This window comes from Eumetopias jubatus, unplaced genomic scaffold, assembly GCF_037043125.1.
Source record: "Eumetopias jubatus isolate StellerSeaLion01/CBP00866 unplaced genomic scaffold, mEumJub1_p1.0 scaffold_3, whole genome shotgun sequence".
NCBI lineage: Eukaryota > Metazoa > Chordata > Mammalia > Carnivora > Otariidae > Eumetopias > Eumetopias jubatus.
In genome coordinates, this window is record NW_028274809.1 from 60,632,115 (window position 1) to 60,654,659 (window position 22,545).

A 22,545-nucleotide genomic window follows, 5' to 3' on the forward strand; every position below is an offset into this window, starting at 1 on the left:
ATCTCTACCTACAGAAATCACAATCAAACATTAAATATTTAGGTATCAGATGCTTTGGTTAAAAACTGAAAACACGCTTATTGTGGTACAAAATTTACAAAACAAGCAGATAAAACCTTTCTACAGGCTGTTTCTCAGATTATTTGTAAATATCTGGGTTTGCCATATTTAGCTTGGTTAATTGAGCTTTGAAGAGATTGTACAGATGAAAGCAAGTCAGAGTGGACTAGCTTTTTTTCCCCTTCTTTTAGATTTTAGGTATGGATTCCCTCTCCATTAAATTATTCTAATGAGTGTATCTATTTTTATTATGCTGGTTTCTAAAAGCTTATTCCAAGTTAATATGTTTCAAGTTTCCTTTATGATAAGCCAAATATTTTATTCTTTATTCTTTCATCTCAAACTGTTTATAGAGCATAACTGCTGTCTTCATGAAGAAAATATTAAAGAACAAGACTGACAGACAAGTATAGACCAATTATTTTAGATCCCTTATGCTGTGGGATTACCTATGAAATAATATTCCGAGTCACAACAGGGTTTTTTTCCTTTGCATTATTATCATTATAGATTCTATGGTGGAACTATAAATGTGGCTAGGATAGTGGTTTTCAACCTAACTGTATAGCAGAATGATTTGAAGGCTTTAAAAAATAGATAAGCTCCAGGCCTTAGGAATTTATTTTTTTAAAGCCCCTCAGCGGCTTTCTTTGCATAGGTATAGCTGGAGAATACATAGGTCTGGGAGAGGAAATGCTTGGTAACATAGGTCAGAAATACTGTAGTTAAGTAGTGATAACTTCAGTGGTGAGCTGTAAAGCCAGAAATAAGGGGGCCAAGGCTCTGAGCACTTGAAATAGTCATTATTAAAGGTTTTCACTTTGGCCCCGAAGAGAAGCATTTGGCTTTGCTTTACAAATATAATTCTAACAGTTGTAGTTACGTGATTTCTCCAGCCCTAATAAGAAGCGGCAGAACCAAACTAGGAGGCTGTTAGTAAAAGAAGTAAAGTCTGTGAGGCCTGGGAAGATAGCACAACCAGCTGCATTAGGTCTTGATGCAGTAACTGATGGACCAGGAATAGGACAACTTTCAGTCATTAGAGAAGGTAGATTATAATCAGTATTCTCTGATTTAGGAATGAAGGTACTGTTGGTTTTTTTTAAGATTTTATTTATTTTAGAGTGAGAGAGAGCATGTGTGAGTGAGCAAGCGGGGTGGGGAGAGGGAGAGGGAGAGGGAGAGAGAGAGAAACTCAAGCAGGTTCCCTGCTGAGTGTGGAGCCTGACACGGGGCTCGATCTTATGACCCAGAGCTCTTGACCTGGGCCAAAATCAAGAGTCGGACCTTAACTGACTGAGCCACCCAGGCGCCCCTCAAGGTAGTTCTTGTATATTTTAGAAATATTTTAAAATTTTAGGTTGGCTACAGTAAAGAAGGGGGAAAGGATTTTATACCTGAAATGTTTATTTACCTCTCTGGAGTGATAGTGTATTCCCCAATAGTAGCAGACAAATCAGCTATTAATAGGCTTGTAAAAAAAAAAAAAAAATGGAGAAAAAAGCAACGGTGTCTATTTGGCTGGATGTGGTTTTTAAATGCTAATTGAGGTATCTATTTTAAAAATCTTAAAATAGCTGATTTGTAGCTTTTTTTTTGCCTTATACTTTTCCAAAATTTTTTTTACATGTTTTCCTCCCCACAGCAATCTCACGGTTTAGGCAGGCCTGTCTGGCTCCAGATAGCCGAGTCTGCTTATAGATTCACTCTGGGCTCAGTTGCTGGAGGTGAGTGACATGGCTCTGTGCTGTTCCTAGCTTGTGTTGTTGTAATATTATCTCACTAGACCGAGACAGATCAGAGGTGCAGTTCATTGTTCCTGCGGGACATGACTGCAGAGCTTTCCGAAGTGTTCTTGATTTCTACCTGTGATCAGAGGACTTGCTGCAGCACAGCCGTGGCCCCTCGGGCTCCAGCCTGTCTTCAGGACAAAAGCTCTGTAATAAAGTGAAAGTCTGGATGTGTGCTGCCCTCACCTTAATCACCCTGCTGAGAACCAGGATGAAGAAATGGAAATGATATTGTGTTAATGGTGCTGGGGGTAAGGGCAGGTAGGAAATCAAGATTTGGGATAGAAATCCCAGGACCTTAGGAAGTAAAACAACCTCCTAAAGCGGTTCACTTTGGCTTTTCTACTTGTATTTTTTTCCTCTCCCTTTTTTACTGCTGGAAGAATATCTAGGCTTGTAGGTAACTATTTGCTAAAAGGAACCTCCCCTCCTGGCCCCTGGGCAAAATTTGGGAGGCTTTTTTGGCTTAAATCTCTCCATAGAAAATGTGTAGAATCTGAAGTTGCTTTGTTGAGAAGAACCTAGGAGGTGTGATTAAAATTTTATGATTTTTCAAAATAAGCCTGAACTGATGAAACTATTTTTTTTTCTTTTTCAGTTTCAGTTTTAGAAGTTGCAGAACATGTTTTGGTTTTCAACAGTTGAAAAATATAACACTCTAATTCATTTTATAAATTTCTCAATCTCTGAAAAATTCTAAAGCCTGGCATTTTTTTTTTTAAAGACCAAATTCTGTACAAAGTGATAAAGTCATGTTGAGATTGGTTCCGATATTATGCTCATAACAAAGATTAATTTACCAAAATGCTTTAGTAAACTAAATTTTAAAATTACAGCTACTTGTGTGAACATATATGGTTATTTTAAGGGGTAAATGGTATTATGTTTAGGCACTGAATAGAAAATATAAAGAAATATGTTACATATAATAGTTTCATGTTGTTACAAAAAATCAAGTGTTGGTTATTTAATGTTGGGGATGACTTGAAAATCCACTGCAGTTGTACTCTGAAGCAGCTGTATTTATGGATCCCAACTGCTAGCCTGTCATCCTTCAGTGGTGCAGGGTGTATGGGAGAAGGAAAAAACACTTAGTCTCTTTTTTTGTGAGAAATAGATAACTGAGTTTTGTTTTCTAGTCCTTTGAGATGAGATTTGTCCTTAAAGATCCTTCATTTAATTGTGCTCTCGTTTAAGCCTAAAACCTGTTTTGTTTGTAGCCGTGGGAGCCACCGCAGTGTATCCTATAGATTTGGTGAAGACCCGCATGCAAAACCAGCGTGGCACTGGCTCGGTGGTTGGGGAACTGATGTACAAAAACAGCTTTGACTGTTTTAAGAAAGTCTTGCGTTATGAGGGCTTCTTTGGACTCTACCGGGGTGAGTACAGCTGCTGAAGTTAGTGATTTTATCTCCTCAGCAGCAGATTTTAACTCCATCATTATGAAGATCAGTGTGTACCCTCTCCAGTCAGACTAGAGCTGTTTCTCTCTTTTTATTTTCTTGTTGCTTGCTTCCCTTTTGACATCCTTGCTGGTAGCTAGCAATATTAGTCTGCAGACAAGCCCTTCATTTCTTCTTCCTGATATTTATATTTCATGGAATCCAAATCCAGCATTTGTCCCAGCATGAGTCTCTGGTCACTGTGCTCTTAGAAACTCAGGCACATGTCTGCAGGTTGAATAAAGGATGACAGCTAAGAAGTAGAGAGCTGCTTTTCTCAGAGAAGAGAGATGCACCTCTTCTCTGAAACTGAAGCCAGGCTATTACTTGAAGGTGGTGAGTTTACCCTCTGTGCACTTGTTTCAATTGAAAGAGATATCAGATGTGTTTGTCTCTTCCAAGGAGACCATTCATAAGTTTTTTTTTCAGTGAGTCATCTGAAGTTAAAAAAATGAGTAAAAGAAAACCTTTGGCTTCAGGTCTCATTCTCTCTCCTTTCCTCCCCTTAGCTCAGAGGCACTGAGTAAGAGCAGAGAGATTTTCTTTCGCAGGGAATGTTACCACCAAGTGGAGGCTGAGCACAGTGCTGTCTGCATCAGAGGCAACAGCCTCTTGTAGAATTCTCCCCACCCCCGTGGGCTTTGTAGGAACTTGTTCTTTTTAGAGAGGGAATGACTTTCATGTACATGTTTTCACATAAGAATTTAGGGTTTCCTTTGGGAGGGAGATTAATTTTTTAATCCCTTTGGGCGCCACTTGGAATTCTTTGAAAATATTCTATACATGTTCAAGTCCATAGCGTTTATGTAATTTACTGTACTTATTTGTTTGCACACACGATCTCATTAATCCCTAGCTCACTCTGAGCTCTGTTGAACTGTTTGGCTTAGAACCTCTTCCTTGGAAAGAAGGATTGGAACTGCACAAAGCTTCTGCTCACGGAAAGGAGAAAAAAAACACCTCTGGTTAGCGTTATTTGCAGATATTCGAGTGAAAAATGTATCTCTGATATACTTACATTTAAAGGAGAGGGTCATGAGGATGTTCATTTTTGGCATTATATATAGACTAAGAAAAGAGTCAAATCAAACTAGGCTCAAATACCCTGCTCCTAAGAATGCATGTAGTTAATTTTACTCAGATATTCAAAACTCTAGCCTCTCTAAATTCTAGCTATATAACATGTACTTACTCCATAGGAAAAGGTGTGTGTTGTCCAGAATGCAGATCTGTGCATGGGAATGCTTACTTTAAGATGTATCAGACCTTGCATATCTAGATTTTATTCAGTGAGGAATTTAAGGAGGGTTGAGTGGTGCTAAGGTTTTTTTTTTTTTCCTTTGTCATCTCCAGTCTTTCTTTATTGAATAACCTTTCTTCCTCCTTGGTATACTTTTAAAGGGAATGTTCCCATTAGAAGTAACCTGGATGTATACTGCACAGTTTAGCCTTCTCAATGGATGGATGCTTAGAGAAAATTTCATTTCGGAGAGATGCCATGTTAATTAAATGGGTCTGATATGGCAAGTTTGGGGGTGGGGAGAGGTGGAGGGATTGTTAGCTTTATTCAGGATGTGAGCTGATAAAATCAGTTCTTTAAATGAGAGACTCTTGTATCAGGGAGAAGATTGTAGGAGTCCTGTATGTGAACACTATGATTATTGAGATTGTCATATATTGCTTAGAACTGGTCCATTATTCTGTCAGATGATTGACAGAATTGTTGACAGATTAGCTTAAATTTCTTTGCAGGCAATAGTGATAAAATGACATAAATCAGTACTTTATTAAAATTCCATGAGCCTTATTGAGGCAAGTTGTAAAACAAATACACACGCTGACATGGTTGTATGGAAGTTAGATTAAAAGTAATAGGGCCTCATAATCATGAAGGTTAGAAAGTTAAGACTGCCATCTGCTGATTTATTCTTTTAAATCAGTCTGCTACCCATTAAAGGTGTGTGCAGATTTGTGTTTGTCATTGATAATTCACTTTGACTGACAGTAGCCTGTATGTATGATTACTTGCTGGCTCTCAACTCATAGAAAATCACTCAGCAGTATCCTCAAAGTAGGCTTAAGATCAGCAGTGAGTGTGCAAACACATACATAACTCCCCCATGGCTGGGTGATTTAAAGGGTATAGAATGTTTATTGTTAGCATATTTAAAAAATGTATGCAAAAAATGTACGCCAGCAATTTGGATAATCTGTGTGCTTTTAGAAAGCTGAGCCTTATGAATATCTACAGATGTTGAATTGTTTATATATTTTTACTTTTCCAGTTTGCAGCCAACCTGGGTAATTTAACTTTCTAAGAATAATGATTTCCTTTGTTGTAAGAAGATTCTTTTGAAATGTCTTAAGTTTGACATATATTAGTAAATAAGAATGCAAGAGGCATATGTTTTTGCTTGTAGAAGACACCCGTTAAATGATACTTAAAACTGCATTTTTCTTTGCAGTTTTGGCTTCCTTCAAAATAAATGAGTACTGAATTCTGGTTTTCTCTAAAGAGAAAATTATGGGAGTTGGTATTCTGTAATAACAAAACCACCATATGCTATTACATAGGTAATAGCGTCATTTGTGGCAAAATCTGGGTCTACTCAACATCATGCTTTGCAGAGGTTTTCCAAACACAACATTGACTTCTCTCTAAAGTGTTTGTGTATGTTTGTATGTTGTTGGTTGTAAAGGGAGGGAATTTGGTTACATTGTTATTGGCAGGGTTTGGGAGTAGAGAAGATCATGGGCTCCATCCCTTCCTCAGGTACTTTTTGGGAGATGTTAGATAACTAGGCTTTGAAGGAAGCATGCTTAAGAAAAGGATCTATAGCCTCAAGAAAGTATAGCATTATATTTGACATAAATAATTATTACATACATGTGCAGACTTTTTAGGATAATCCATTTTTCCATATTCTAGTGAAAACCCTAAAAGGTTTGATAGGTAAATAATATGGGGGAAACTATTACTTACTGGGTTTCTATATTCGTGTCTAGTACATTCATATTGCTAATGCTTCTCTCTCTTTACGTAGGTCTGATACCACAACTTATAGGGGTTGCTCCAGAAAAGGCCATTAAACTGACTGTAAGTTTCCTTTTCACTGAATTTACATGTCATTTGTTTAGATTATCATTAAGTCAAAAATTAATGCTGATGCTGCTGAGACTGGCACACTATTAAGACATTTGTAAAACTTTCAACTTATATGTAGACATTTGATAATTATTTTATCATGAGACAGGTATTTTGATGACCTGGAAAACCAATAACATGCCAGTGGAGGAAATGGTTGAGAATTCCGGTTAACTGATGTTCTTTCTGATTAGGTTAATGATTTTGTCCGGGACAAATTTACCAGAAGAGATGGCTCCATTCCACTTTTAGCAGAAATCCTTGCTGGAGGTTGTGTAAGTATTAATACTGGGCATTTCTCATGGCAAGTATGTTCCTTTAACCTTTTTGCACATTAGATATAATACCTGAGTGACGTTCCTTCTGAACTCAAGGGACTCTAGGGTTTTCTCAGTAATCATAAAGAATGCTTTTTAATTTCATTGCATGATCTAACTGATTTTAAGTGAAGAAAAGAGGTAGTATTTTTATCAGCTCTGACTCTTAAAAGCCCCTGACATTACCTTCCACACTTTTAAAAGTTCTAATCCTGATTCTTAAATATCACAGAATATAGAGTAGTGGGTAGAGTTCCCATACATTTATATTGTCTGGAACTTTAAAATAAGTGTGAGATGACTGATTAATTGGGTTCTTAGATTTTAGGTGTAGGACTGAGTAAACCATTGTGGTATAATTATAATTTTCCTTCTTTAGGGACCAGAGGTTATAGCAAACAACCATAATTATGTTAAGGCTATTACAGTTCTGAATGCAGAGATTCAGATTATATTCACTTAGAGCACAAAGGTTTCTATCTTTAAAGGGTGAGCATGACATTGATTTAGACCAATTCTCAAATTTAAGTTTGTAGCTCAACTGATTTTATTTGTGGTGTTCATTTCAAATTTGTTAATACATGATTTGTTTAAGACTTATTTAGTCCATTTTGTCCCTGAAACCCTTAATAACTTCCAGTTGAATTGGCTGACAATCTTGGCTAAACCCTCCTCAGTTGCTTGTGGAACTTGAGGTGATGAGGTCAGTGACCTTTGCAGCTTTTAATTCTGCAAAGATGCCCCAAGGGTCAGAGAGAGCGGCTGCTCTGGATTCTTTTTGATGAGATTTGTCAGCCTGGTACGTACCTGTGTCCTCACCTTTGTGCAACCAAAGTTCCTATTGAAAAGGTGACTTGGGCTGTGTGTGTGTATATGTACCATATATATGTGCATTTGCATGTATGCTTGCACTCATGCCTGTCCAGGTGCATTCTCAAGAAGCAAATTCACCTCTTTGGCTGACTTTGTTTTTTCATGAAGGACAAATAATAAACAGAATAAGACCTTTGTTTAAGCAGATCACAAAAAAGTAGTTTCTCCTCTTCCTTTACCCCGATTAGATGCTGTAATTATTTCTCTTCAAATGAGAGATGTTTGCAAATCATAAATACTCTTTTTCTCAGTGGTTTTAGTTTTAGTTTGGTTAAGAAGTTTCCAAACTCAGTTTTGCCACTGCTCATGCATATATCTGCCAGAAATCTCCTAAGTCATGCTCTTTCTGTTCCACATAGTTAATTATTTCTGTTTCCCTTAGTAATACCCAGAGGTTTTTGCCCATGAAACTGACCTGTTCCCATGTCTGACATGTGACCTAAGTGGTTAAACCGTAACCAGATCTTTGCTTCCTTTGTTTTTCCTATTATGGACCCTGTTTCTAGGTTTGAACTTTGGGAATTTCTGTTGAAGTCTAGGGTGCCTTGAGGGTTGTGCTGACACTCTAAATCTCTTCTTTAATCATGACTCATTTCTGAGAACTTTGATGGATTGTCTAGTTGGAAACCGACAGCATGAGAAATAGACAGGTTGGGCTCTAGGCAGAATGATGAGGTTGTCTGCCGTTCTTCACCTCAAACATTTTCTGCTTCCCTCTTTTTTTTTTAATCTCTTCATTCAGGGAGGAAAGAAAATGTGTATTTATTGAGTGTGTACTGATGAATTCAATCACACCACAGGGTAAATGATTGTTAAAGCATAATCTGCCACTTCTCCCCATGTCTGCCTTAAACAAAATGAGTGAGTCTCCGTTTAAAGAATATCAGGCACTGTGGAATATAGGAATGTTCTCTTTACTGAATGAAACCTTGTAAGCAGCCACTGGATAGACACCGGGAAGAGTGGCTGCCTGTGAGCCTGATCATGAGAACCCTCACCATCCTGCATAGTGGTGGTGATATGATGTGCAGGGTCCCTGTTGGTGTTGGGCTAAATGCTGTCTGTATCACCAGCTGAGATCAGTGCTGCTGTTTTCTCAAAAATCACTCAATTTTAAAGATGTGCCTTGTGTTAACCTATTGCAAAATGTGTTAAGCTAATGCAGATTAATTCAAAAGAAATGGCTCAAACTGAATCAGTATTGGCGTTATAGTTTTTTCCCAGCAAAGGGATCATCTAGGACCTGGGCCTTGAGTTCCCTATATATGGGAGAGAAATTCTGCTATGAAAGTGACTGCTTGCCCTTTAGGAAAAATGGTGTTCATTGACCTAGATAATGAATTGACCAAGAAATAAAAATATCCAGTCCTCAGACCTTATTTTTTTTTTGGTTGTTTGTTTAGTTTTATGATCTGTTTTTAAGAGTATGTGATATTTGATATATGCAGAAGAGTACACATTATAAATCTAGTACACGCTATAATTAGCATCTGTAAACCTATCACTCAATTAAAACATTACTGTCATTGACACTGGTTTTTGCTTCTAATGTAGCTCTAATCTGCTAAGATTGCTAATGAGCAGTAGGGACTTTGCCTATTTGAACATTTTATTTTTTTATTCATTTTAGAGAGAGAGGAAGAGAGAGCACAAGCGGGAGAGCACGAGTGGGAGGGGCAGAGGGAGAGAGAACCCCAAGCAGACTCTGCACTGTGCACGGAGCCCACTTGGGGCTTGATCCCATGACCGTGAGATCACAACCCGGGCCGGAACTGAGGCGGATACCCAACTAACTACACCGCCCAGGCACCCCCCACCAAACATTTTATAGGCATTATCTGTCTCATTATTTTTCCCAACTAGAGTTGAAGAAAATAAACCTAAGTGAGATCCAGACTTAGTAGGTGGTAAAGTTAAGATTTAAACCACTTTTGTTTTAAATCCATATTTATTCATATTTGGTATATTTCCATTCATTCTTCCATTTATTCATTCTCATTCAACAAGCTGTCAAGTCTTAGAAGGATTTACTTCTTTTTTCCTGTGAAGGGAACCAGACTTAGGTTATGTTACATCTCATAGAAAAAAAGGTAGTTCCTGATCATTCTCCCCAGATAAAACTTAAAGTCTAATCATATTCTGTGGTAATTTGAAAGCAGAATTCTTTATTGTGATTTGCTTCATTTCTGCATATCACCAAAGAAAATACATGCTTATGATTATAAGTCATCATAATAGCTACCATTCCTTGAGCATCCTACACTGGATTTGCACTTTATAGGCATCACCTCATTATTCCCAGCTAGAGTTGAAGAAATTAAAAGCTCAGTGACGTCCAGTACTTAGTAAATGGAAAAATTGAGATTTAAGCCACTTCCGTCTCCAAATCCATATTCTTCATTATTTGGCATATGCTTCTATTCATTCATTTTCTCATTTATTTATTCTCTCACTCATTGAATGCCTGCTATGTTTCAGGAATATTTTAAAAAACAGCAGCTTTACTGAGATAAAATTCACATACCCTACAATTCCCCCATTTTAAAGTGTACAGCTCAGCAGTTTTCAGTGTATCCACAGAGTTGGCAACTATCACCACAGTCGATTTTAGAACATATTTATCACCCGAAAAAGAAACCTGGTACCCTTTAGCTGTTGCCCATCAGTTTTTCCTATCTCCCCCCTGCCAAGCCTTAGGCACCCACTAATAAACCTTCCGTCTATATAGATTCACCAATTCTGGACATTTCATATAAATGGATTAAAAAATGTGTGGCCTTTTGTGTCTGGCTTTTTTTACTCAGCACAATGTTTTCAGGATTTAGCCATGTTGCACTACGTATCAGTACTTCAGGCCTTTTTATTGGTGAGTAATACTCCATTATATAGTTATATCACATTTGGTTTATGCATCAACAACTTCAACCAGTTGTTGAACATTTGGGTTGTTTCTAATTTTTGGCTATTATGAATAATGCTGCTGTGAACATTAATGTAAAAAGTTTTGTTTGGACATATGTTTTCACTTCTCTTGGGTATATACCTAGGAGTTGAATTGGTGGGTCATATAGTAACTCTAATTTGTATTTTGAGGAACTGCCAGACTGTTTTCCAAAGTGGCTGCACCATTTTACATTCCTACCAACAATGTATAAGGGTTCAGATTTCTCCACATTCTTGTTATTGATTATAGCTATCCTAGTGGATATGAAGTGTTACCTTGTTGGAATCTAATAACTGATACAATGAGCATCTTTTCAAGAATGTATTGGCATTTGTATATCTCCTTTGGAGACATGTCTATTCAGAACCTTTGCCTGTTTTTAAATTGGGTTGTCTTTTATTATTAAATTATAAGAGTTCTTTATATATTTAGAGTCCCTTATCAGATATGTGATTTCCAATATTTTTCACTTTGTGTCCTTTGAAGAATTGGACTTTGATTTTAATTAAGTCCAATTTAACCATATTTTGTTGCTTGTGCTTTTGGTGTCATATGTAAGAAATTATTGTCTAATCCAAGATCATGTAGATTAATACCTCTGTTTTCTTCTAAGAGTTTTATAGTTTTAGCTCTTATATTTAGGTCTTCGATCTTTCACACAAATTATTAACCTTAATTTTTTTAGGGTCTTTTGCCTTAAGCATAGAGATTACCAAATGACAGTTTTATTTTTCTTTGTCAACATTTTGGTATATTTCCTTCTTCTTTTTTTTTAAGATTTTATTTTATTTATTTGAGGGAGAGAGCACAAGTGCTATGGGGGGAGAGGGGCAGAGAGAGAGGGAGAAGCAGACTCCCCACTGAGCAGGGAGCCCAATGCGGGGCTCAATCCTAGGACCTGGAGATCATGACTTGAGCCAAAGGCAGATGCTTAACTGACTGAGCCACCCAGGTGCCCCAGAATATTTCCTTCTAATGTTCTCATATGCTTGCTCACATATGTGTGTCTGTACATAAACACACACACACACACACACACACCTTTTTTAAACCAAATGGAAATTTTGTTGACTCTGATTTCCTGATTGGAAATGCAAGCTGCTCTCACTTCCTAAAGGCAGCAGAGAATCACAGCAGAACATCTCACTTTAGAAATAGAATGAAACCTTTCTGATGACTGAGTAATATTCCAGTGTATATATGAACCACATCTTCTTTATATGCAACTAATGAATGAATCATTGAACACTACACCAAAAACTAGTGATGTACTATATGTTGGCTAATTGAATTTAAATTAAAAAAAAACATGAGATAATAAATGTGCATTATGGTAAGATGCTAAAAAAAAAAGAAATAGAATATAACCTTTGGGAATATAGAAGTATATACTTCTAGAAGTATAAACAGAGTGTGCATTTTCAAATTTTAAGTCTTCATTGTGAACATTAACCGACCTTTTTTTATATCAGAACTTTCTCAAAAAAGACTTAGTTCAGAATTTATAATATAGAGGTGTTAGCATAAATTTTTTTGTTGTTGTAGTATCAATAAATTGACCTTTAGGCTTAACAGTTGCTTGACCCTTCTTTAGGTGGGGTTGGGGCAAGATTGTATTTGTATATACAGTTACTCATAAATACATGTTATGGATGCTGTATGTGTAGTGTATATATAGCAGTTGGTTTCAAATAATTTTTCCCATTGTTCTCATAGATAAGCCATTCTTATCAGGCCATATGTTTTTATTTTTCTATTAAAAAGTCTCTCTTTGTATATGTATGAATACATACATATCTGTATACACATACATATTACATGTGCATATCAGACATAAATATAATTGAGTGCTTAATTATGATACCTATTGTGAGCAAGAAATAATACTTTAATGTCAACTTAGAATTTTCAAAGTACTTTAATATGCACATTGTCACTTCTTGGGTACATGAGGAACAGAAGCTCAGAAAAGTTAACTCTCACTCTGAATCACGTAGCTAATATATGCTGGTTTTATGTGAGCACCAAGTATTTTGATTTTAAGATCAACTCCTTTTGTTTGATCATGTTCTCTTGGAGAGTCAAGTCCAAGCCTTCTTCATGTGTCAAAATAAATCTAGATCAACTTTGTAGTGGCTTTTGTTCTTTTTTAAAATCCTATTGTTGTATATGTAATAAAAATTTATCTTCTATCTAAATATATATACATATATATGATCATTTATTTAGGTATAATTAAGATACCAAGAAATGATCAGATCTTAGAGGTCAGCTCAGTGGGTTTTAACAATTGTATACACCCATGAAATCACCACTCAAGGTAAGGTATGGAACATTTCATCTCAGAAAATTCATTCATGCCTCTTTCCAACCAATCACTCCTCTGTTCCCCCAGGCCACCACTGTTCTGGTAATAGTTTTGTTTCTTCTTAGATTTCATATAAATGGAATCATACAAATCCTTTCATGGCTGGTCTCTTTTGTTTAACATGTTTTCAAGAGTCATCCTTGTTATTTTGTGGTTATCAGTTGTTGGTTTTTTGTTTTTAATTTTACTATTCCACTGTATAAATTGACCACAATTTGTTTATTCATTCACCTCTTGATGGACATTTGAGTTGTTTCCAGTTTGTATCTGTTACAAATAAGGCTGCTATAGGGACACCTGGGTGGCTTAGTTGGTTGAGTGTCCAATTCCTGATTTCAGCTCACGTCATGATCTCAGGGTCATGAGGTCAAGCCCTGTGTGGGACTGAGTGTGGAGCCTGCTTGGGATTCCCTCTCCCCCTCTGCTTTTGGCCCTCCCACCCTTCCCTCCCTTCCCTCCCACCCCCACTTGTGTGCATGTGCTCTCGCTCAAAAAAAATAAAAATAAAAACAAGGCTGCTATAGACACCGTCTTTGGGGTGATCCGTGGTGGACATTTTGAGGGCAGCTGTCCTGCGGCTTGCACGTCCCAGACCGCCTCCTGTGGAAGCCTGAGCCGGCTGTGTAGCTTTCTCCCTTTGTCTCATAACCGTGTCCACCAACGAGAATGCTAATTCACCAGCTGCTCGCCTTAACAGATTCAAGAACAAGGGGAAAGACAGTACAGAAATGAGGTGGCGCCGAATAGAAGTTAATGTGGAGCTAAGGAAATCTAGGAAGGATGACCAGATGCTGAAAAGGAGAAACATAAGCTCGTTTCCTGATGATGCTACCTCTCCACTACAGGAAAACCGCAACAACCAGGGAACTGTAAATTGGTCTGTTGATGACATTGTCAAAGGCATAAATAGCAACAATTTGGAAAGCCAGCTCCAGGCTACTCAAGCTGCTAGGAAACTGCTTTCTAGGGAAAAACAGCCCCCCATAGACAACATAATCCGGGCTGGTTTGATTCCAAAATTTGTGTCCTTCTTGGGCAGAACTGATTGTAGTCCCATTCAGTTTGAATCTGCTTGGGCTCTCACTAACATTGCTTCTGGGACGTCAGAACAGACCAAGGCTGTGGTAGATGGAGGTGCTATCCCAGCATTCATTTCTCTGTTGGCATCTTCCCATGCCCACATCAGTGAACAAGCTGTATGGGCTCTAGGAAACATTGCAGGTGATGGTTCAGTTTTTCGAGACTTGGTTATCAAGTATGGTGCAGTTGACCCACTATTGGCTCTCCTTGCAGTTCCTGATATGTCATCTTTAGCATGTGGTTACTTACGTAACCTTACTTGGACACTTTCAAACCTTTGTCACAACAAGAATCCTGCACCCCCGTTAGATGCTGTTGAGCGGATTCTTCCTACCTTAGTTCGTCTCCTGCATCATGATGATCCAGAAGTATTGGCAGATACCTGCTGGGCCATTTCCTACCTTACTGATGGTCCAAATGAACGGATTGAAATGGTTGTGAAAACAGGAGTTGTGCCCCAGCTTGTGAAGCTTCTAGGAGCTACTGAATTGCCCGTTGTGACTCCTGCACTAAGAGCCATAGGAAATATCGTTACTGGGACAGATGAACAGACTCAGGTTGTAATAGATGCAGGAGCACTTGCTGTTTTTCCCAGCCTCCTAATGAACCCCAAAACTAATATTCAGAAGGAAGCTACATGGACAATGTCAAACATTACAGCTGGTCGCCAGGACCAGATACAGCAAGTTGTGAATCATGGATTAGTCCCATTCCTTGTTGGTGTTCTCTCTAAGGCAGACTTTAAGACACAAAAGGAAGCTGTCTGGGCTGTGACCAACTATACAAGTGGTGGGACAGTTGAACAGATTGTATACCTCGTTCATTGTGGCATAATAGAACCTTTGATGAACCTCTTAACTGCAAAAGACACCAAAATTATTCTGGTTATTCTGGATGCCATTTCAAACATCTTTCAGGCTGCTGAGAAGCTAGGTGAAACTGAGAAACTTAGTATAATTATTGAAGAATATGGAGGTTTGGACAAAATTGAAGCTCTACAAAACCATGAAAATGAGTCTGTGTACAAAGCTTCATTAAACTTGATTGAGAAGTATTTCTCTGTAGAGGAGGAGGAAGATCAGAATGTTGTGCCAGAAACTACCTCTGAAGGCTATACGTTCCAAGTTCAGGATGGCACTCCCGGGACTTTTAACTTTTAGATTGCACAGCTGAGGCAGAAAGTTGTTTGTTGTGTACTCTGTTTGGTAGAAGTTTGTCTTACTGTTTCTCTACTAAGAACTCTTTTTAAATGTGTTTTGTTATTTGTAGCACTTTTTACAACAAAACTCTACTTGACCAGTTCCAAACTGTACAACCTGTATGAAGCTCCTCCTCAGAGTGGGTTTCTTATTTCTATGTAGAATCTCCTCTCTTGCAGTGTCCTGTAAATAAAGATTAAATTCCACTCTTTTCTTTAAAAAAACAAAAAAAAACCCAAAAAAAACAAAGCTGCTATAAACATTCTTGTACAAATGTTTTTGACAACATTTTTTATGGGTGAATAAGAGTAGAATAGGCTACAGGTATGCTGAATTTATTTTTTTAAAGATTTATTCCATTTATTAGAGGGCATGCATATGCACACATGAGGGGGGGAGGGGCAGAGGGAGGAGGAGAGAAAAAAATCCAAGCAAGATACCATGCTGAGTGGGAGCCAGGTGGGGCTTGATCCTAGGACCCTAAGATCATGACTGCAACTGAAACCAAGAGTCCGATGCTTAGCTGACTGAGCCACCCAGGTGCCGCAGGTATGTTCAATTTAAAAGATACTGCCAGGGGCCTCCTAGGTGGCTCAGTCGATTAAACATCTGCCTTCAGCTCAGGTCCTGATCCCAGGGTCCTGGAATCGAGCCCCACCTCGGGCTCCCTGCTCAGCGGGGAGCCTGCTTCTCCCTCTCCCTCCGCCCCTCCCCCTCCTTGTGTGCTCTCTCTCTCTCTCTCTAATAAATAAAAATCTTAAAAAAAAAAAAAGTACTGTCAGTTGGTTCTTGGAAGTGGATGGACCATTGTGCAGTCTCATTAGCAGTATATGAGTATTTGTTACTCCACACCCTCACCAACGTTTGAGGGTCTTAGTCTTTGTTATTTTAGTCATTCATGTTGGTGTGAAAGGATACTTACTGTGGTTTTAATTTGCATTTCTCTGATGCTTAAAGACGTTGACCATCTTTTCATGTGTTTATTGGCTCTTTCTATATCTTTTCTTGTAAAGTATCTGTTCAAGTTTTCTACCTATTTTTTATTAGGTTATTTATATTTTTTATTATTGACTTGTAGGAGTTCTTTATCCATGATAGATGTAGTCCTTTGTCAGATATATGTATTATGAATATTTTTCCCAGTCTGTGACTCACCTGTTATCTTAATGTGTCTGTGTTGTTTTTTTTTTTTTGAGTTATAAATGGCCATATAACATTTTATTAGTTTGAGGTGTACAACATGATTCAGTATCTGTATACACTGGGAAATGATTACCACAATAAGTGTAGTTACCCCGTCACCATAAAAAGTACGTAATATGCAGTATATTGTTGACTGTAGTTACCATGCTGTACATTACGTCCCCATGACTGACTTATTTTATGACTGGAAGTTTGTGTGTCTTGACCCCCATCTCCTATTTTACCCAGTCCTCTAATCCCCCTCCCCTCTGCCAACCACCAATCTGTTCTCTGTCCTGTGAGTTTTGCTCATTTATTTTGTGTTTTAGATTTCACATATAAGTGAAATCTTACACTATTTGTTTTTCTCTCTCTGCTTTATTTCACTTAGCATGATACCCTCAAAGTCCATCTGATGTTGATACAAATGGGAAGATATCATCCTTTTTTATGGCTGAGTAGTATTCCATTGCATACATATACCACATCATCTTTATCCATTCATTGATCAGTGGACACCTTGGTTGTTTCTGTGTCTTGGCTATTGTGAATAATACTGCAATAAACATAGGGGTGCAAATATCTTTTCAAATTAGTGTTTTCTTTTTCTTTGGATAAATACCCAGAAGTAATACTGCTGTATCATATGGTAGTTCTATTTTTAGTTTTTTGAGGCAGCTCCATACTGTTTTCCCTAGTGGCTGCACAATTTACATTCCCTGCAGCAGTGCATGTCCTCACCAACACTTATTATTTCTTTTCTTTTTGAGAATAGCCATTCTGACAGGTGTGAGATAATATATCATTGTGGCTTTGATTTACATTTCCCTGGTAATTAATAATATTAAGCATCTTTTCATATGCCTGTTGGCCACTTGTATGTCTTTTCTGGAAAAATGCTATTCAGATACTCTACCCATTTTTTAACTGGATTGTTTTTTTGTTGAGTTGTATGAGTTTTTTATATATTTTGGATATTAACCCCTTGTTGGATATATGATTTGCAAGTATCTTCTCCCATTCAAGTAGGGTTGCCTTTTCATTTTGTTGGTGGTTTCCTTTGCTGTGCAAAACCTTTTCAGTTTGATGTAGTCCCATTTGTTTATTTTTGCTTTTGTCGCCTTTGCCTTTGAAGTCAGATCCAAAAAGACATTGCCAAGAGCAATATCAAGGTGCTTACCACCTACATTTTCTTCTAGGAGTTTTATAGTTTCTGCTCTTATATTCAGGTTTTTAATACATTTTTAGTTAATTTTTGTGTTTGGGGTAAGATAGTGGTACAGTTTCATTCTTTTGCATGTGGCTGTACAGTTTTTCCAACACCATTTATTGAGGAGACTATCCTTTCCCCATTGTATGTTCTTGCTTCCTTTGTTGTAAAGTAATTGACTATAGATGCATGAGTTTATTTCTGGACTCTTTTTATGTTCTATATGTTTTTATGCCAACACCATACTGCTTTGATTACTATCATTTTTAAATATTGCTTGAAATCAGCGAGCATAATGTCTCCAGCTTTGTCCTTCATTCCCAAGATTGCTTTGACTACTCAAGATCGTTTGTGGTTTCATATAAATTTTAGGGTTGTTTGCTCTATTTCTGTGAAAATGCCATGGGATTTTGATAGGGATTGCATTGAATCTATAGATTGCTTTGGGTAATACAGACTTTTTAGCAATATTAATTCTTCCAGTCCATGAGCACAGAACATCTTCCCGTTTATTTGGGTCTTCTTCCATTTCCTTTATCAATGTAGTTTTTTATGTACAGATTTTTACCTCCTTAAACTTATTCATAGGTATTTTATTCATTTTGATGCAATTGTAAATGGAATTTTCTTCATAATTTCTCTTTCTGACAGTTCATTGTCAGTGTAGAAAAACACAACAGCTTTTTGTATGTTGACTTTGTATCCTGCAACTTTACTGTATTTGTTTATTCAGTTTTTTGGAGGTGTTTTGGATTTTCTGTATATAAAATCATGTCATTTGCAAATAATGAGTTTTACTCTTTCCTCTCCAATTTGGATGCCTTTTGTTCCTTTTCCTTGCTGAATTGCTCTGACTAAAATTTTTATTTCTATGTTGAATAAAAGTGGTGAACGCAAGCATCCTCTTGTTCCCGATCTTTGAGGAAATGCTTCCAGTTTTTCACCATTGAGTGTGATGTTAGTTGTGAGCTTGTCATTAAATGGATGCTGAATTTTGCCAGATGCTTTTTCTGCATCTATGGAGATGATCATGTGATTTTTAGCTTTCATTTTGTTGATGTGGTGTATCACAAGGACTGATTTGCAGATGTTCAACCATCCTTTTGGGTTTTCCACATAGACTGTCATGTCCTCTGCAAAGGGTAAGTTTGACCACTTTGCCGATTCGGATGCCTTTGATTTCTTTTTGTTGTCCCATTGCTGAGGCTAGGACTTCTACTATGTTGAACAGCAGTGGTGATAGAGGACATCCTTGCTGTGTTTCTGACCTTAGGGGAAGAGCTCTCAGATTTTCCCCATTGAGAATTATACTCGCTGTGGGCTTTTCATAGTTGGCTTTTATGGTATTGAGGTATGTTCCCTCTATCCCTACATTGTGAATCATTTTAATAAAGAAAGGATGCTGTACTTTGTCAAATGCTCTTTCTGCATCTATTGAGAGGATCATATGGTTCTTGTCCTTTCTTTTATTAATGTACTATATCACATTGATTGATTTACGGATGTTGAATCACCCTTGCAGCCCAGGAATAAATACCACTCAGTGGTGGTGAATAATCCTTTTAATGTACTGTTAGATCCTGTTGGTTAGTATTTTGGTGAGAATTTTTGCATCCATGTTCATCAGGGATATTGGTCTGTAATTCTCCTTTCTGGTGGGGTCTTTGTCTGGTTTTGAGATCAAGGTAATGCTGGCGTCATAGAAAGAGTTTGGAAGTTTTCCTTACTTTTTTTTTTTTAAGATTTTATTTATTTATTTGACAGAGAGAGACAAAGCAAGAGAAGGAACACAAGCAAGGGGAGTGGGAGAGGGAGAAGTGGGCTTCCCGCGGAGCAGGGAACCCAATGCGGGGTTTGATCCCAGGACCCCGGGATCATGTCCTGAGCCGAAGGCAGACGCTTAATGACTGAGCCACCCAGACGCCCCCCATTTCTATATTTTGAAACAGTTTTAGAAGAATAGGTGTTAATTCTTCTTTAAATGTTTAGTAGAATTCCCCTGGGCAGCCGTCCAGCCCTGGACTCTTGTTTTTTGGGAGATTTTTGATGACTGCTTCAATTTCCTTGCTGGTTATGGGTCTGTTCAGGTTTTCTATTTCTTTCTGTTTCAGTTTTGTAGTTTATACATCTCTAGGAATGCATCCATTTCTTCTAGATTGCCTAATTTGTTGGCGTATAGTTGTTCATCATATGTTCTTAAAATTGTATTTCTTCTGTGTTGGTTGTGATTTCTCTTTCATTCATGATTTTTATTTATTTGGGTCCTTTTTCTTTTCTTTTTGATAAGTCTGGCCAGGGGTTATCAATCAATTCTTTCAAAGAACCAGCTCCTAATTTCTGATCTGTGTTTCTGGTTTCTAATTCATTGATTTCTGCTCTAATCTTTATTAATTCTTGTCTCCTGCTGGGTTTAGGCTTTATTTGCTGTTCTTTCTCTAGCTCCTTTAGGTGTAAGGTTAGTTTGTGTATTTGAGAACTTTGTTTCTGAGAAAGGTTTGTATTGCTATATACTTCCCTCTTAGGACCACCAAAGATTTTGAACAGTTGTGTCTTCATTTTCATTTGCTTCCGTGAATTTAATTCTTCTTTAATTTCTTGGTTGACCCATTCATTCTTTAGGAGGGTGCTCTTTAGCCTCCATGTATTTCAGTTCTTTCCAAATTTCCTCTTGTGATTGAGTTCCAGTTTCAAAGCACTGTGGTCTGAAAATATGCAGAGAATGATCCCAATCTTTTGGTACTGGTTTAGACCTGATTTGTGACACTGTATGTGATCTATTCTGAAGAATGTTCCATGTGCACTTGAGAAGGATGTGTATTCTGTTGCTTTAGGATGGAATGCTCTGATTATATCTGTGAAGTCCATCTGGTCCAGTGTGTCATTCAAATTCCTTGTTTCCTTGTTGATCTTCTGCTTAAGTGATCTGTCCATTTCAGTGAGGGAGGTGTTAAAGTCCCCTACTATTACTGTATTATTTTGAATGTGTTTCTTTAATTTTGTTATTAATTGGTTTATATAATTGGCTGCTCCCATGTTAGGGGCATAAATATTTCCAGTTGTTAGGTCTTCTTGTTGGATGGACCCTCTAATTATGATATAGTGTCCTTCCTCATCTCTTATTACAGTGTTTGGTTTAAAATCTAATTGTCTGATATAAGAATTGCCACCCCAGCTATCTTTTGGTGTCCATTAGCATGATAAATAGTTTTCCACCCCCTCACTTTCAATCTGGTGGTGTCTTTGGGTCTAAAATGAGTCTCTTTCAGGGATGCCTCAGTGCCTCAGTCAGTTAAATGTCTGCTTTCGGCTCAGGTCATGAGCCCAGAGTCCTGGGATCAAGTCCCTCATCGGGCTCCTTGCTCAGTGGAGAGTTTGCTTCTCCCTCTGCCTGCTGCTCCCCCTGCTTGTGCGCTCTCTGATAAATAAATAAAATCTTTAAGAAAAATAAAATGCAGACAGTATATCTATGGGTCTTGCTTTTTTTTATCCAATGTGATACCCTATGTCTTTTGATAGAGGCATTTAGCCCATTTACATTCAGAGTTAACTATTGAAAGATAGGAATTTACATTCAGAGTTAACTATTGAAAGATAGGAATTTAATGCCATTGTATTACCTGTAAAGCCTCTTTTCCTTTTTGGTCTATATTACTTTGGGGTTCTCTCTTCACTTACAGGATCCCCTTTATTATTTCTTGCAGGGCTGGTTTAGTGATTACAAATTCTTTTAGTTTCTTTTTGTCCTGGAAGCTTTTTATCTCTCCTTTTATTTTGAATGACAGCCTTGCCAGTAGTTGTTTATCCCGTTTTTCTCGGCTTCTTCATTCTCCATCATTTGGTCTTCTGTATCACTAATTTTCTTTTTTGCCTCTTTTATCCTAGCAGTCAGAGCCTCTAGTTTTATTGCATCTCATTAATAGCCTTTTTGATTTTAACTTGATTCGGTTTTAGGTCTTTTATTTCTCCAGAAAGTGATTTTCTCGTGTCTTCTATGCTTTTTTCAAGCCCAGCTAGTATTTTATAATCGTTATTCTGAACTCTAATTCTCACATCTTATATCCATACTGATTAGGTCCCTGGCCGTCAGTACTACCTCTTGTTCTCTTTTTTGAGGTGAGTTTTTCCATCTTGTGATTCTTGCAGAATGTGGTCACTTTTCTATTTGTAGAGCTGCAGCAATTCTTTTTGTCACTCTGGGTGAGTTTTACCACCTTGTCTTCCAGGTCACTGAGCCTCTCTTCTCTTTCATCTGGTCTGCTGTTGAATCCATTTAGTATATTTTTCAGTTCAGTTATTGCATTTTTCAGCTCTTCTTTTTTGTACTTTTTTACATTATATGTCCCCTTATTGAAGTTCTGTTTATTCATACATTCTTCTCCCAAGATTGGAAAGCATCTTTATGACCATTACTTTGAACTTTTTATCAGGTAAATGACTTCTCTCCATTTCATTGAGATTTTTTTTACTGGGCTTTTGTCTTGTTCTTTCATTTGGAACAATTCCTGTTTCCTCAGCTTGACTCTATTTGTTTTTCTATATTAGGCAAAACAGGTGTCTCTCCCAGTCTTGAAGAAGTGCTCACAGGAAGATGGGGGTGTGTTTCTGTCTGTTGCCTGTGTACCCTGGGGGTGGTAGCCTGTTAAGAACTGTCTCTCCAATTGTTTCAGTCCCATGGGCCCCAGAAATGCCAGTCCCATGACTACAGATGCTCAAGGGGTATCCCCTGTGTGGACTGCATGCACCCACTTGCTTTGGCAGGGCCTCATGAAAGTGCTGGGCCAGGGTAAGCTCACCTGCCAGGGTTAGCAGGGCTGGAGTCACAGGAGAAGGCAGGGCTGGGGTAAGCTTGCCACTGGGTTTAGTGGAACAAGGCTCCGGGAGAGTGCAGGGTTGGGGCAAGGAGAGGAAGAGTAAAAAATGATGCCTACCAGTGCC

At 37.8% G+C, this 22,545-nt stretch overlaps 1 protein-coding gene and 1 pseudogene across 1 annotated transcript in view; both read left to right on the forward strand.

Moving 5' to 3' along the window:
• The window catches only part of SLC25A12 (solute carrier family 25 member 12), a 97,936-nt gene that overhangs the window by 61,867 nt on the left and 13,524 nt on the right, over positions 1-22,545 (forward strand). Inside the window, exons 10-13 of the mRNA XM_028122767.2 lie at positions 1,706-1,787; positions 3,071-3,229; positions 6,337-6,389; positions 6,632-6,712. Coding sequence (XP_027978568.1) covers positions 1,706-1,787; positions 3,071-3,229; positions 6,337-6,389; positions 6,632-6,712 — 375 coding nt within the window. The remainder of the gene's footprint in view (positions 1-1,705; positions 1,788-3,070; positions 3,230-6,336; positions 6,390-6,631; positions 6,713-22,545) is intronic.
• On the forward strand, positions 10,436-15,267 carry LOC114224845 (importin subunit alpha-1 pseudogene; annotated as a pseudogene).